Source organism: Ambystoma mexicanum, chromosome 2q (assembly GCF_040938575.1).
Source record: "Ambystoma mexicanum isolate Mex_15411 chromosome 2q, UKY_AmexF1_1, whole genome shotgun sequence".
NCBI lineage: Eukaryota > Metazoa > Chordata > Amphibia > Caudata > Ambystomatidae > Ambystoma > Ambystoma mexicanum.
The window spans coordinates 396,355,449-396,370,462 of record NC_090924.1 but is presented as its reverse complement, the minus strand read 5'-3'; the positions used below and the strand labels follow the sequence as shown (position 1 = coordinate 396,370,462).

At 48.2% G+C, this 15,014-nt stretch overlaps 1 protein-coding gene across 5 annotated transcripts in view; it reads right to left on the bottom strand.

Moving 5' to 3' along the window:
* LOC138569439 (cyclin-dependent kinase 16-like) overlaps positions 1 to 10,840 on the bottom strand; it is a 381,119-nt gene extending 370,279 nt beyond the window's left edge. For 2 of the 5 annotated variants that reach the window (XM_069647409.1, XM_069647412.1), the window contains exon 1: positions 8,702 to 8,831. In XM_069647409.1, coding sequence (XP_069503510.1) covers positions 8,702 to 8,828 — 127 coding nt within the window. In that variant the 5' untranslated portion in view covers positions 8,829 to 8,831. Of the gene's footprint in view, positions 1 to 8,701; positions 8,832 to 9,964; positions 10,212 to 10,288; positions 10,452 to 10,818 lie in introns of those variants that run through there. The other 3 variants (XM_069647411.1, XM_069647410.1, XM_069647413.1) reach the window with 3 other exon arrangements.
* Positions 10,841 to 15,014: the final 4,174 nt, after the last annotated feature.

Here is a 15,014-nt window from a genome sequence, read left to right as displayed (position 1 = left end):
ACAAATCATCAAGGACTGCCGGGAACATGAAGTGCTACAAAGCCATTATGAAATGAGCTAATTTGCACCTACCATGTGCAGAATGTGGTTTTGAAGTGTTTTTTTTAAGCATCTCTTCGCTTGTCTTTAAATGAAATTTGTTTTTACCCCTTTTCTAGGTTTCTTTTCATGTCATCATCCAATGTTCTTTCATTCAGTCCATCTTTCCATTTTTCATATTTTTGCAGATTGCTTTTGATCTTTCATTGTATTGTTCCATTATGCCACTTTCCCTTTTATTTCACTCAATCCTTCCATGTTCTCATCATACCGTCATTGTCTTTCCTCTCTCCATCGTTGCTGCACTCTATCATATTCCTTCATTGCATATTTTCTTGTAAGCATCATTACTTCCCATCATTTCATACTTTAATTTCCTCTTTTCAGTCGTGATATTTCCATCTTTTATTCTTCACCTTCATTCAATATGTTCTGCCACCCATGATACTTGGAGTATTTCCCTGATTCCGTCCCCCTCTCCCTCTTCCATCTACTTGCCTTTCCTTCCACCTTTCATCCCTACCGTCATTGTACTTTGTGTCAATCTCCCCGCCATATATCCACCCGTTTCCCTCCCACTCTTGTCTCTTTTGCCCTCCAATCTCTTGTTCCATGTCTCAACTAGTGGGCACCTGGAGCTCCTACGTGCTGAACATTTTGAAGGGATTCTCATGTGTGCAGTCTAATGGGTAATTATAATTGTGTATTTGTAAAGTGCATATACACAAGTGAAGTGCTTCAAAGCGCTTCAAGGAGGGAAGGGAACAAGGGAATAACGTCGTCATTTTTAGGCCTTGAAGACAATAACTAGCATATTAGGCCAGTGGCATATCCACTAGTGTAAGTGTGTGACAAAGATTGGGGGAAAGGGAAAATTACACACAGAACAAACAACCGTACTAGGACGTGCAAGTGCGCAGACAGGAAATGGGAGGGGAACAAGTGTGCACAGTCCATTAGGGGCCTGTGTTAATTGCAGAGTGGTTGCCCCTCTCATGGAACATATTCCAAGTGCAGTAGTGTGAAGCAGAGTGCAGAGGCCGGGAGACAAGTGCAGGTCTGTCGGGAGAGCCTGGGACCTGTGAGGCTCTGGAGGTGCACCAGGCGACCAGTCAGCAAACTGAGTAGGATGGGGAAGAGAAAGAAGGAGGGAAGCAAGGGAAAAAGAGAAGGAGGCTAGCAGGGGAGAGGGAGAAGGAGAAAGAAGAAGAAGGTCTTGAGGAGTTTCTAGAACTCAAGGAAGTCTGGCTTGAGACGGAGAGAGGCCGTTTCAGAGGGAGGCACCCGCAGAGGATAAGGATCAACCCCCAAATCTCTGTTGGAAAAACTGCTCACTCGCAGAGGATTGGAGGAGGCCGAGCGGAGGGCTCCAGAAGGAGAGTATTTATGAAGAGAGCTTTGTATATAGTAAGGGCCCCGACCCCAGAAAGCGGTGTGGACTATGCAGAGAGACTTGAACTTGATTCTTGCAGCCACAGGGAGCCAGTGAAGTGATTTCAGCCCTGGAGAGATGCAGTCCCTGGGCTTGAGGCCAAGGATAAGTCTTGCAGTTCTGTTCTGGATAAGTTGAAGACGTCAGAGAGTAGAGGTAGGAAGATTGAGAAAGACTGTTGCAGTAGTCCAGTCTGGCGAGAACCAGGGCTCTGGAGACGGTGAGCCTCTGTGGTAGGGGGAGGGGCTAAGAAAAGGTAGAATACCTCAGAGGCGGCGCAGCTGGTAGTGGGACTTTTTGCACATGTTCGAGATGTGAGAAGAGAAGGAAAGAGTGGAGTCGAAGATGACCCACAGATTCTTTGCCTCACTGGTGGGTGAGGGGACAGGACCAAGGGAGGCTGGCCATATGTTGGCAAGCTGGAGCAGGGGTCCCAATGAGGATGATCTCCGTCTTACTGGCATTGAGGCAGAGATCATTAGCAGCACACCAGGACTGAATTGCGTACAGACAGTCAGGAATGAGCAAGGAAGAGGCCGAGGGTAGCCTGAAGGAGAGCTGTGCGTTATCTGCAAAACACTGAAAGTTGGAGGTGAAGGCAGAGATCTTTTGGGCCAAATGGGCCATGTTGACATTGAAAAACCAGGGAATAGATTGGATCCCTGGGGGACACCACAAGTAGAGAGAGATACATACTTGTGAAGGACGGTCAGAGCGAAAGGACGCTAGCCATGCCAGAGCCTGATCTGTGATTCCCAGGGTATCATGGAGACCAGGATGTTGTTGTTTACCGTATCGAAAGCAGGAGAGGTCAAGGCGAATTAGGACAGAGGAAGAGTTAGAATCAAGGTTTGAGAGCACGTCTTCACAGGTGTTCAGAAGAGCAGCTTCTGTGCCTCTAAATGCACTAAAGCCAAACTGGTGGTCATGGAGACAACCAACAGATTCAGTGTGGAGGAAAAGCTGAGAGATAGCCAACAATTCTCCAGGAGTTTGCCCAGGAAAGGAGTGATGGAGATTGGGCGGTAATAGATAGTATTGTACCTCCTGATTGAAAACAAGCTTTTATAGGGTTTTTTCTGAATTCAAATTAAATGTGGCATTTGAAACACTGGCCCTATCAGAAATTACCATCGATTTGTGCATTAGACAAATTAAAATGAGTGGCAGATTGATGGAATTACAATGTTTGCCCATTTTGAGTACAGTTCAGAAGTTTTGCATCATATTTGAAAATGACAAATGTTAGGGCTTTTTGTTGCGTGTGCAAAATTGTTATACACTGGGCATGGTCTAAACAAATAAAACATTTTTAAAAAACGTTTAAAAGACAGACAAGGGTAGACCATCCTACCTGTCCAAGTATGATCAGAGCAATCATGTACCAGCTCCGATGACTAGTAGCAAAGCTTTTGCACTTTTCCAAGCAAGGATAAGATAACAGCTTGAAGTATTACATCTGAAGGGAACGTAGCATATTGAACAGTTCACACTAACAAAATAATGTTCTATTATTCATTACCCACAGATCCATGTCCTTTCTTCCCCTAAGCAATAAGGAATATCACATTTGTGATGGGTTTTATGCAAATGGGAACAATTACAACATCTTGTGAACCTGTTGAAGTGTTCAAGAGCCCTCATCAATGTAGTCACCTGATATTTTAAATGTCATTATTAATGCCTTTTACATGTAAACAAAACAACACGCAGGTGAATGGAGCGGTTTTCCAAACTCCCACAGTGTCTTTTCAGACATCGGTTTCAGGGCTGGTCGTATATGCCGTTTAGCAGAGAACCTACCCTACCATGAAATCTTTAAATTACTTCCATCCATGTAAGCTGGATGTAAAAAGGCAGAGTAACGAATAGGAAAAAGATTCTCTTAAAGGGTGAAAAAAACGGGCCATGTATATTAGGAACCATGCAGATGCAATACTAAAAGTTATTCTAGGGTAGAGAGCGACAAACGATGCTATCTTAGGCGCAGAAGAAATCACTAAAATTGAATGAGAAATATGGCTACTAATCATTCATTAAAAACAACATCAAACAGACTGGTAAAAGTGCTAGTTTGAAGTCTGAGATTTTCTAAAGTGTCGTTCAATAGATATGGCACAAAATGCAACTTGAAGAAAGATGAACGTGGAGGAGTTTGTGTTGTTGATCAGTTCAAAGAAGAGAAGAAGAAAAGAAAGCAGCGAGGCAAGGAAAGGAGGGGGGCGTAAAGTATGACAAAGAAAAGGAGAGCAAGAAGAACATGAATAGACAAGGAATTAATGGACGCAAAGGAAAGAACGAAATAAGGAACAGCGAGAAGGGAAGAAGAGATTAATGGAACATACAAAAACAGTAAAATAATGAGAAAATGGGAATACAGAAGAAAAAGAGGGGAAACCCGTGTGCTAATTAAGAATGAGTCCATTTCACAATTGTATCCTTGCACTATATGTTTCCTGCAATCGAGTTCATTATTTATACTTTCTAGCAGCGGCCATGGTGGACACAGCTGATCAAAGTCACCGTCGTGGCCAGTCAACTCTTCTACTGGCACTTTGTAACAGAAGTCATGATCTCACCCAAGGTACTGGAAAACAACGCTGCTTCAAGGAGCCAACTGAAGGGCTCATTTTTGGGGCGAGCTAAAATGTCTGCACGTCTGTTGAGGGGGTTTCAGGATGCGACTGGCGGTTACTTCCGCATTTTTTAGGTGGACAGTGCCCTTTTAAACAGAGCATCATGGATTAAGATAAAGCTCAAAACTGCCTACATTTAATTCTCGAGCTATCATCTGGGTTATATTTATGGAAAACTGAAAACCAAGCTTTAGCTGGAGCGCCTCCCAAGCAGGGCACATCATTCACATTCCTGCATAATGGAAACATCTTTTAGCATTGGATTAGTAAAATACCATCAGGGACGCCAGAAAAGCACACGCATTTACAATTGCAGCCACAGTTTTGCAGCTTTTCTATTGGTAAATTACCAACCAAGCTCAACTGCCAAAACGACGGCGGGTGTTGGGATGCCCTCCACATATAATGGGGGATTGCCTGGAATTCCGTTCCTATTTTTGCCTCACCTTATGCTTTAGAACAATTTGCTTTCATGTATTCTGGCAGCTCAGCTCATGCCTGCACCATCTATACTCCAATGATTGCGAAAGCGTGAAACACACGCCAGGAGTTGATTTTGCTTGTACCAGGTTGGCTTGCATGGCATTTTACCAATCCACAAACTGTAATACTGTCCCTGGAATGGTAAAGGGCGGTCAGATTCTGTAGAATCCGATGCTAAAACGCACGTGAGCTGGTGAAGTGGGGCACTTGTTGGGGTGACCGATTATGTACCTCTTGGGATGCTCTCCTCATAAAAATGGAATTTACCCGAGAGTCATTTTCCTATTTTTGCATATTTTTTGAGTGTGACAGATCTCAGATGGTACATTCGGATTTCTATAAAGTGCAAACATGGTGCAGAATGTTCATGCCTGAGAATTACGCTAATGTTTTTGGTTTTGTTCAGTTAAATCCACCCAGCCAGAGATGAAACGTGCATTGTCTCATGAGCAACCGCAGAGCCAGAGGTCACAGTGCTGTAGAAGGAGGCTGCACCGAATGCATCGCCACCGCTGTATGCATACCAGTTGTCTTACATTTCTAAAGCTTCCCCAAAAATCAATAAGGCGACTCCATGTGTGTTGATTCCCAAGCATGCATTGCCGACAATGATGTGGTTAAGGTGTCATGCCAAGTCCCACAGTACCTCTGAAGGTCACAGATTCCTCGAGGGCTTGGATACAGCACCCATCCATGTGTCTGACCTCTCTTGGGCTGCTTAGTTGAGCCTTGCCAGCCACCCAAGGCAACGGCAACATGCATCTCTTAAGCTAAACTCCCTAGAATTTTCAAACCACATCGACTACAGTCACCAAGGGCGATACAACCGAGGAAAAAGCGCATTGAGGCCACACAAGCGGGGAAAGAGCGCTATATAAATAAGCAAATACAATACAAAACAATAAAGCTTCAGGATATCTGCGGCTACGACCTTGCTGCATGTGCAGAGCTTGGAATGTTTTTCCAAAATCACACCAACATCTCATAATCCCGATCTGTAAATGAGAGTAGAAGTCAGGAGACTGGCACATATTGAGATCATAGTTTGAGTAACCCCTCAGCGGCTCTAGGTAGCACAGTATTGTTGATTTGTGTGGTGCCAGCTGCAAAACTGTAGTTACTTTGTAGCGCTCCAAGAAGGGAGAGGAATCAAACGCCTCATGCACATGCCTTGGTACTTTCAGATCAGAAGTACTCACCAGGTGGATTGAGACACACAGAGCGAACATCATTTTCACAGGATCACAGTTTTTGTAATCTGGTGACGGCGAAATGGCAGTCTCCTGGCCTCAAATTTCACATCTCCTCAGAAGATGGCCCAATATAGAAATCCCCCGTACCGCCACCCCTTCAGTTTCCCTCAATATCCAAAACAAACACAGACATGTTAAATGGCTGGCTTGAGTTCTGCACTGCTCACCAAATCCATTTAACATAGACATTGTTTTGTTTGTACCTCTGATGCGACCCTCACAGACAGCCTGGTTGTGCTTGAGGCTGGCATGAGCAAGGGGACTACAGCAGCAGGGCAGGGAACAGCAGTGAACTAAGAGGGGACCTTTTGGCTACCACTAGCCGCGCCAATCTCAGGGTGGAGTTTGGGACCTTCTGGGGTGGCTAGGGTGCCAGGTCTGGGACCCAGCCCACTTAAATCCCGTTTTGGGGCTCAGAATGCATCCACTGCACCCGGCCAGCATTCGCTTCGGGAACTCTAAAACCAGAACTTAAGTTAATACATTTGGGACAGACCTTTCTGCCAACCCACTGTAATCTTGTTTCTCAAAGAAGCTTTTGAAGCGGATTTTAACAATTGAAATATATATTTCTTAAAACAGGAAGCAAAAATAATATCACTTTTTTAAAAAATTGTTACCAGAGAGAATTGTACAATGTTCAATTGTATGGAGAGAATTAGAACAGTATGATCAGCATGTTTTTGAATAAATGGGATATTCCACACTGAATATATTGCTACATTTAAATGTTATGAATTTAAAATATTCAGCAATGCATACGTATAGTATGTACTGTGCATAAACGCACGGTTTTCGGATTTCCAATGGACCCAGTACAAAGTGCTGTGGATTTTGATAGGCCTCCCAACACCAAAGTGGAAAAAAAGGCGCATTAACCCAATGGCTAGCATTGCGTTTGAATAAACGTTAAAAAGAAACAAGTATTGCATATGGTTTGGAACCAGGCGTGACTGAGTGAATGTAAATGTTTATCAGGACAGTGGGTCAGGGGAAGAGTTCAAAAACAATTCATGTCTTTTTCCCAATTAGCCATCTAGTATGGATGCTTCCTATGGCTCCCCACGGGGACGTATTAGATGTAAAAGCGGAGCAGCCACGGTGTCTGCAGGTGCGCGAACAGGTAGTGTCGCGAGAAGCCAGTCTAGTAGTACACTGCTTCACAGAGCTCTGCCAGCACAACTCAGACAATGACTGGACTGCTAGCCCAGCTACTAAGACTCGCACATCTGTGCAAGGGCACCTGGATTCTCCCCAACAGCAACCCCGCGTATTCCAAAAGTAGGGCGGCGCTCTTAAACACAGAACTCCCTGCAATTGCCGCACTGGGTCCCAAACACGGTCCTGGAACTGCGCATTGACCAGTCGAGTGCGGCCTACAAACTGGGCATAAGATAAGCAGGGGATAAAGCACAACTGTGCACGGGCGAGGTACTACCTCGCCAGTGAGGGTGTGCACACCTACAATCATGGTGACCCCGGAGGAGGGGAAAGGGACTTCGAAGAGATATATACTACCAGCTCGCGAGTAATGTGCGTGCTGATTATTTTGAAATAGTTCCATCCCATGTCGCAACCTATACTGCTTAACATTTGCATAAACGAAATGACGGAGAAAGTAACGCTGCGCGTTTCTCGTGTGCGTTAATAACGGGCATGCACACATCATAAGCACACCGTCAAAACGTTCTTATAGAAATCCAGGTCTCCCCTCGCTGTACCAGGATGTACAGACATCCTACCACGTTTACTGCTAGTGGGTGGCGGAGCGAGGGGGCTATAGCCCCGGGTCCTTTGGTTGTAGCCCCGGGTAGAAGCTCAGGTGCTATAACCAAAAAGCTAGCTAGACCAGAGTCCCGACATAAGCGTAGCACCGGGTTTTTTCAAGACCTAGCAACACCCCAAAGTCAAACACAGCTCTGACACTGAACATCATCAACATAAACTATGGGTATTTAAGTGCCCCGTCCCCTGCTTCCAGAACTAAGACCCGCATATAGCGCTGACAACGCCCCTCAATCCATCCTACACGGCATCAGCTCCTTTTACTCCAGAAATATACCACGCACACCCCTTTAGTTCCAATGCAGTTCAGACCCCAGCCGCAGCATCGACTGCGTTTCTAAACAGTCAAATAAAACGGTATCATTAAGCCTCGGTATTTGCGTGCAGCCTTATTTTCGGCTCTTCCAATTCACTTGAGACTGGGCTTGCAGCACCCAGGTAGAGCTGAGCCTGGGACCCCATAAACATGAACCCCGGGCTTCGGAATCCCCCTGCTCTCTTAAGTTCTGAAAACCACAAACGCAGGACAAACAAAGCACACCTCTTGCGTGCCCTGCGTTGCCCAACAACCACACTTCGTCACTTTCCCCAATGCAGAGAGACACACAGTCTTACTGCTGCACGCAGACCCCCCCCGCCCCGGTGGTGCCAGCGCCGATTGGAGATCTCACCCCAATCTTCCTGCAACGCAGCCGGCTAGCAGTGGGGAAGCGCTGACCCTTTGTGTCGACCGAGTACTACAGTTCCCAGCGTGCACTGGGTGCTCGCATGTGTCCTAACTGCTAATTGGGAGAGCTCAGCTGGCAGGAGTCAGAGAGAATGACTTGGAGGATCACAGGGAATGTCCTCCCCCTCGCACAGGCATCCCTGATAGACCACCCCATGGCTGCAGACCACCCCATGGCTGCAGACAACAAACCAGTCTCCCCTGCACTAGCCCCGATTAATGCACCCCCTCCAGCGACAGCAGAAGGGGGGCCTCCGGTACTCGAGGAGCCGCGGCGGGGGGGGAATTACAAGGCCCAGTGCGTCGAGCCTCCCCGGCTGCAGGGGGCAAGCTTCCAGATACTGACCCAAACGTTCCGCTGCACACATCCCCGCACACCGTTGGTAGTCTCTTCTGCTCTCACTCGCCTCCTCTTCCTCTGTGGAGGTATTATCGAAGCTCTTTCTCCATCTCTCGCGCATCCGCCCCCTCATCTCATATGCTCATGACTCACTTTCAAATCTCCAATTCTTTAAGTCGCTACTGCCGCCCCCCAATACCGTGTACGTGTTTACTTCGTGTACAATCACGGTGTAACCTTCGCTGTTCCAATGTCGCCCCCTTCACTCCTATCGATCCAGATTCTTCCCAGACTACTTATCCAACCCTCTTCTCCCCCCCCTATCCCGTCTCCTTTTACGCCAGGCGGCACTTTCACTGGTTAGGAACCCACGGGAACACCCTCCAGTGGGCAGTTGATTCATTCCTAGAAAAGCTCCCCCGCCTCATAAATGATCAACCACATGAACGTGTATTTTGTACAGTAAGTCGCTTCCCCCGTCGGACCTTTTCGGAAGTGGTTACAACACACACCTATGGTAGTGGGTTGTGATGGAAAGTTACAGTGAGGCTGCAATAGATGTCGGCAAAGATGCCTGCGTGTCCGCACACCTGATGCCCTTGTGTGGAGATTCCCGTGTCATTCACAGATAACATATGGGGGGGAGGGTCATGGCAGCATTAGTGCGACAACACCCCTGCCATGATGGAAGGGATGTTGTTATTAATGGTATAAACAACTGGATGGAATCGTGCCACCTTCCGCTCCCCCGGGTGGGTGTAATGGGGCCCCTGGCGAGGGGGTTATTAGTTGCTTGCCCTTTCCCAGAGTTAACTTTACGGATTCCTATATCCCCCTTGACCATGGAGACCTGTCTTCTCCCTGCAGCGCACTGTAAGCCAATTCGAAGGTTGTGGGATAGGCTTGCAGTAGTGGGGTACTACCCTGGCACGGTGTGGGAGAACTGCAGCATGCTTTGAACGTGTACCGGGGCCATCAGCTGTGTATTTGTCTAAGTCCATTTTCCCAGGGGTGCAGTTTCCTCTGCAAGAAGGCTGGTGGTGACCCACATCTTCTCATTGTGGTGGGGGTCCGCCCTGCACATGGAGGGGGTTGCGCTATATGGGGTTGCGCTATATGAACAATATGGTTCATTTCCCCCCCCTATACTTCTGATAAGTGAGGGCACCCTGCAGATTGTGTTGCTAGGAGGAGGGGGGCGGGGGCCACTCTTTGGCTACTTTTCCTGGGAGCTTAAACAAGGGGGAGGGGCCGAGCTGTGCTGCTTACCCTGGGCGGGGGGCCTGCGGTGCCCTGGCCCCCGGTGCTCAGCGCTGTGGGACGGACGGTCCGTGCGTGTCCCAGTAATCCTCAGCCATGGTGGGGCTGAAGGTGCCGGTGGGACCTCAGCCGGCCATGACACCGCGGGGTCCACCGCCGCTGCTGCTGCCCCTCCTCCGGGCCTGCTAATCAGCGACAGCCTCTCATCCCTCCGCCTCTTCCTCTCCCACTGCAGCTCCTGTACATCCCTCCCAGCGCACTCCGCCTCCCACAGCAGCGCCCGGCCGCTACCATCCAGCCGGGAAACGCGGGGGGAAGCAGCACACGCAGTACCTGAGACTTGGGAATGCGGGGAACTCGGGGTAGTTCGCCCGCAATATTGCACCCGCGCTGCGCTTCGGCTGTAGCCCCGCCGCCCGAGAGGGGACTATGCCATCAAAAATGTCCGGCGCGCGGCTCGGGATTCCCTCTGCCATGGCGGCAACTGGTGCGGTCTGAGAGGGACAGCTGCTGGGGGGCGGGGGTCTCTGGAGGGAGGAGTGTGGGGTGTTTGGTGAAGGCAGGGCTCGATAGGAAAGGACAACACCTCAGAGGGGGGGGATTCCACGGCTTAATTTTTTTGTAGAGTCTGTGGGGGGACATGACGCATCTCGCTGCTTGCAGCATCGCAACTCAATTCACATAGAAACGACCCGTTTTTAAATATTACAAAGAAAACGCAGCGTATTTACAATAGGACGATACGCATACCTAAAAGTTCCTTCTGGGGTGTGCAATTTATCCACCTTTTTAAGGTGCAAGGGTGGGGGCGATGCCCTACTTCTCCTGGCAGGAGAGGGCTCGATGCAAGGGAAGCCACTTACCCTTTTTTTTACCACAGCCCGGGCGCCCTGGGGGTAGATGCCGGATCCCGCGAGGCTGCGGATCTTTGGCGTTCCAGTGCAGGATTAGCGCAGGCGGACGCGATGACTCATGGCAGGAGTGGTAACAACAGCGGCGGCGGCGGCAGCGACAACTCTCACCTGGCAGAGCGTCGGGTGCGTCCCGAGCCTCGTCTCCCTCGAGCGCACAAGGCGACCCACGCGAGCGAGCTGGGAAATCGCAAGCAGTGCCGAGTTCAGATATACAGTTAAAACTCTCCCAGCGGGGGCTGTAAAGTCACGCCGCGCTCACATACGTGGTATAGTTAAATGCTATTCATATTATACAATCGTGAGGGGAGAGGCTCAGCCCATGCACCGATGGTTCCTGCCCGTGACCTCCAGGTTCACCCTAGACTACTGCAGTAGGTGCTCAACTCACTGATGTATCTTTCTGGTTTGCCTTGCCAGTTTCGGCCTCTATCAACGAGTTACTGATAATAGTTACGCAGTTCTCATTGTTCGAAACCACTCCACTTCCAATGGCCGTGATTTGACCACATGGCCCCTCGGATCCCAGCCATCTTCAGTTACTGATGTTTGCAGTAGGTACATTAACCCTTTGAATCATGTTGCCTGCCACACATGCTGTTCATGTCACTGTTTATATTTAAAGAATGGGCGTTCTTCTGCACGCCACAGGCTGGGTGTGCCCGCAGCCTGAGATGGCATTCGTCCAGTGACAGGCATGCCTGAAGCCAGCATGCACACACACTGTTCACGTTCCTGCCTCAGCAGATGCTTACAGAGATGGGATTTCACTGGGGGGGGGCACTTCTGATTCGAGTTCATGGATTATACAGTGCCAAGATTCCACGAATATAGCCACACGTTACTAGATTCCATCAGAAGACTGACTGATCCTTTTTTTAGGGGCGGGGTTCAAGGCTGATTTGTATGCATTGGTAGAACAAACTGGCGGATGCAATACAAGCGGCCCAGTGCCATTTTAAAGTTGTTTTGATCCACGCTTCAGGCTGATAGACCAGATAGGGGACAGTCACAGGTAAAATCGGATCACGAGACTTGCTACGCCAAAAATACATAGGGGTGCCAAACAGTGCGTAATTTGTATTAAAAAAAAAAGTGCCAGGGCAAAAATATTTTCTAAAATGCCCATGACACACCGGGATGGGCCACTCCCCGCCCACTGTTGCCACCACCCACGTCTGATCCCCATGCTGTTAACATAGATGGGGTTAAAGTTGAAACTGTCACTGGCTTATTGTGGTTGACAGATGTACTCGCTCCTGCAGAAGTGTGATTCACAAATGCCAATCAACATACACATATAAAACATACTCGTCATGTCCTGACATGAGACACATGTGTAAGTGTGTCTTTACACACAATCATCATTTACATTTTGCTCAGATTCTATAGGTGTTTATTATGTAACTGGCAGTTGAAATAAAGTTGCCAAAACACCAAATCATAATCAAACTGTGTCTGAGACAATAAGTGCCGGGGCTCAGAATGAACACCTTCACAAATTAAGTACCAGTGCCAAATGACAACATGCAACAGCGGGGAATGAGGATTCAGGTTGGCAGTTGCCCAGGTGGGCTCCTACTTGTGAAATATATCATATTACTTTTTTAAATTGTTTATTATTTTGTAAGTCAGTCAAAAGCTTTATTTCTGTAAACGAACTGTAGAGGAGCAGCCGAATGCCTCTACAGGAATCACGCCCCTATTTTGCCCATATGTTGCAAACTGGAAATTGCGACATGTGCAACCCCAGTAATGATACCAATACCGTGAGGAGTCTTTAAGACAAGGTATCCGTTGAGAAGACCTTACATGAAGTATCCCCGAAAGACTGATAATCTTCTAAGAGAAGCGCCTGAAGAAGTGTGAAGACGTGAAAATAAGAAGCTGTTGACAACACGAGAAATGAGTGTGACGCACTGAGAAGGATGACAAAAAAAAGAGAATGTATAGACAATATAGTATTTTCTGGCGGAGTAAAGAATCGAGAAGACTTTCATGTGCCGAATGAAGATTGCATGTGTGAAGAACACTGCAGAAAACACACCAATCGTTTTACACTTGTAAATACACAGCAATGTAAGTAGACATTCATAGGCTGGCTATACGTAGTATATGGACTGCAGGCGGTGCTGCCAACACATATGTATACAGAATTCTGGACATTCGATGATACCATTTTCGTAGGCGAGTTTCCTTGAAGGAAGACGGATTAAGAGCTATGCGTGTGTCGCAGCAAAGGATAGGCTTGAATTTGAAGCAAAACCAAAGAGGCTGTCTGGCTTGATGTCAAAGACTGGAAGCAGCCAAAAACTGTTTATAGGTAATTAGTAGGTCTATATAGGCCTTATAGAATTCTGTAGGTATTCCATCCAGCCCAGGGGCTTTGCCTTTGGGGAGGGAAAGAATGGCATTACGGACCTCTTCTTCAGAGATTGGGACATTTAACCCCCCCTTCCCCCTGTTCCTGGTCAAGCCAGCCGAGGGCAATCTCATCGAGGTATTGTGTTAGAGCATCGTGTCCTGCGCTGGGTGTGGACCCATATAGCTGATTATAGTATTCTCAGAATGTATTATTGATTCCCTCGAGGTCTTTAATGGAATCCCCGTTTAGGTCCTCTATCTCCATTATGGTTGTGGGCTGGTGTTCCTGCCTAATGGCCCAGGCTAGTGTTTTGCCAGGACGGTCCCCCTCCCTGTACTTTGCTGTTACTATTGGGTCACCCAGGAAACTCTCCTCCCTGATTGCCAGCTGGAGCAGGTCTTCTCTAAGAGCCCTCCGTTCACAGCGTAGCTCAGGTGACTCGCAGGTTCCCTACTAATTCTTGTGTGGGAGCGAGGGGCCAATGGGCCCCTCTCTACCATCACTTCTCAGTACAAAACTTGGACCAAGTGCCTCTACTGGTGGGTACGCCCCTCGCCCTTATGCGATACTAACTTTTGGTTATATTCGCGTAGATGGGACCACCGAGCAGGACACAGGGCATCCATTTTCTGTACCCCCTTTCGACTCCATCTTGGTAACTAGGCCTCACTGCGATAGTACAAAATGCATCTCTCCCTTTTTGCCCGCCGCTGTAGCTCGGAGCACATGGCCCCCAACCTCGTCCCCACTCCAACTGGAAAACTCTGCGGCTCCATTCTCACACAGTGGCCGGAGCTGCTTGCAACAAATAATAAATGTAACACATCCCTTTTCCTCTGAGATCACTGTCCTGCATGTGAACCAACATGAGCCAAGCACAGGGCTCGTCCATCTCCACAAAAGTGTCCTTGCCCTCTTACCCTTGCCAGTTGAAACCTATTGCCATTCTAACCCTGTGTCCTTGCAAGGCATCCCTTTCATGTGCCAGACTGCCAACCATACTATGAAACCCACCCAGCAGACCCCCAACTAACATTACACCCCTGTGCAGTATATTGTGCCCAATACTAACAAGTGCCACATACCTGAGATTCTTGTGAGACTAACCCTATAGTTCAATGACAGTATTATAGTGGTCAAGGCCCTTAAACCTGAGACCTGTGTAACCCAAATGTGTGGATGGTATAAACCCTTGAGTTATTTGTACAACGACATGACACACTACTGAGAGTCTTTTGATCAACTGTTATTTAGTGCATGCATTACTCAGAATGTATTTTATTAGCTAGATAGTGACCACCGTGTTTCACAGTGACCTGACCTTCACCCTTCCGGAGCACAAATGTCTGACGTCAATCCTCCCGCCAACCAAGCAACCAACCCGGAGGAAGAGATGATGCCCACACCTAAGTCACCACCACGGCTGACCAATCCTGTGTAACGCTCACCTGACTCCCACGGAGGCGCTGGCCTGGTTTGCGCTGCTGTGACCTCTTCTAAGGTGATGCGCAGGGTTCGGAAGACGGACTGGACCGGGCCCCCAAATCTGGCTTGTGTGGCTCGCAGAAGTATCCTTCTGTAGGCGAAAATAGGGGATTAACTGTCAGCGAGGTAATGCAATCGGCCTCCCGCTTTCCCCTCTCACCCTCCTCGAAACCCTTCTGTGATTCCCCGTAGCGTCTCACCTTAGGGTCTGGAAGGACAAGCTCTCCATCCTGCTTCTGATGCAGGGGCGCGTTGGTATCCAGTTACTTCACTGGATTTTCCGATTGGTGAGAACCAA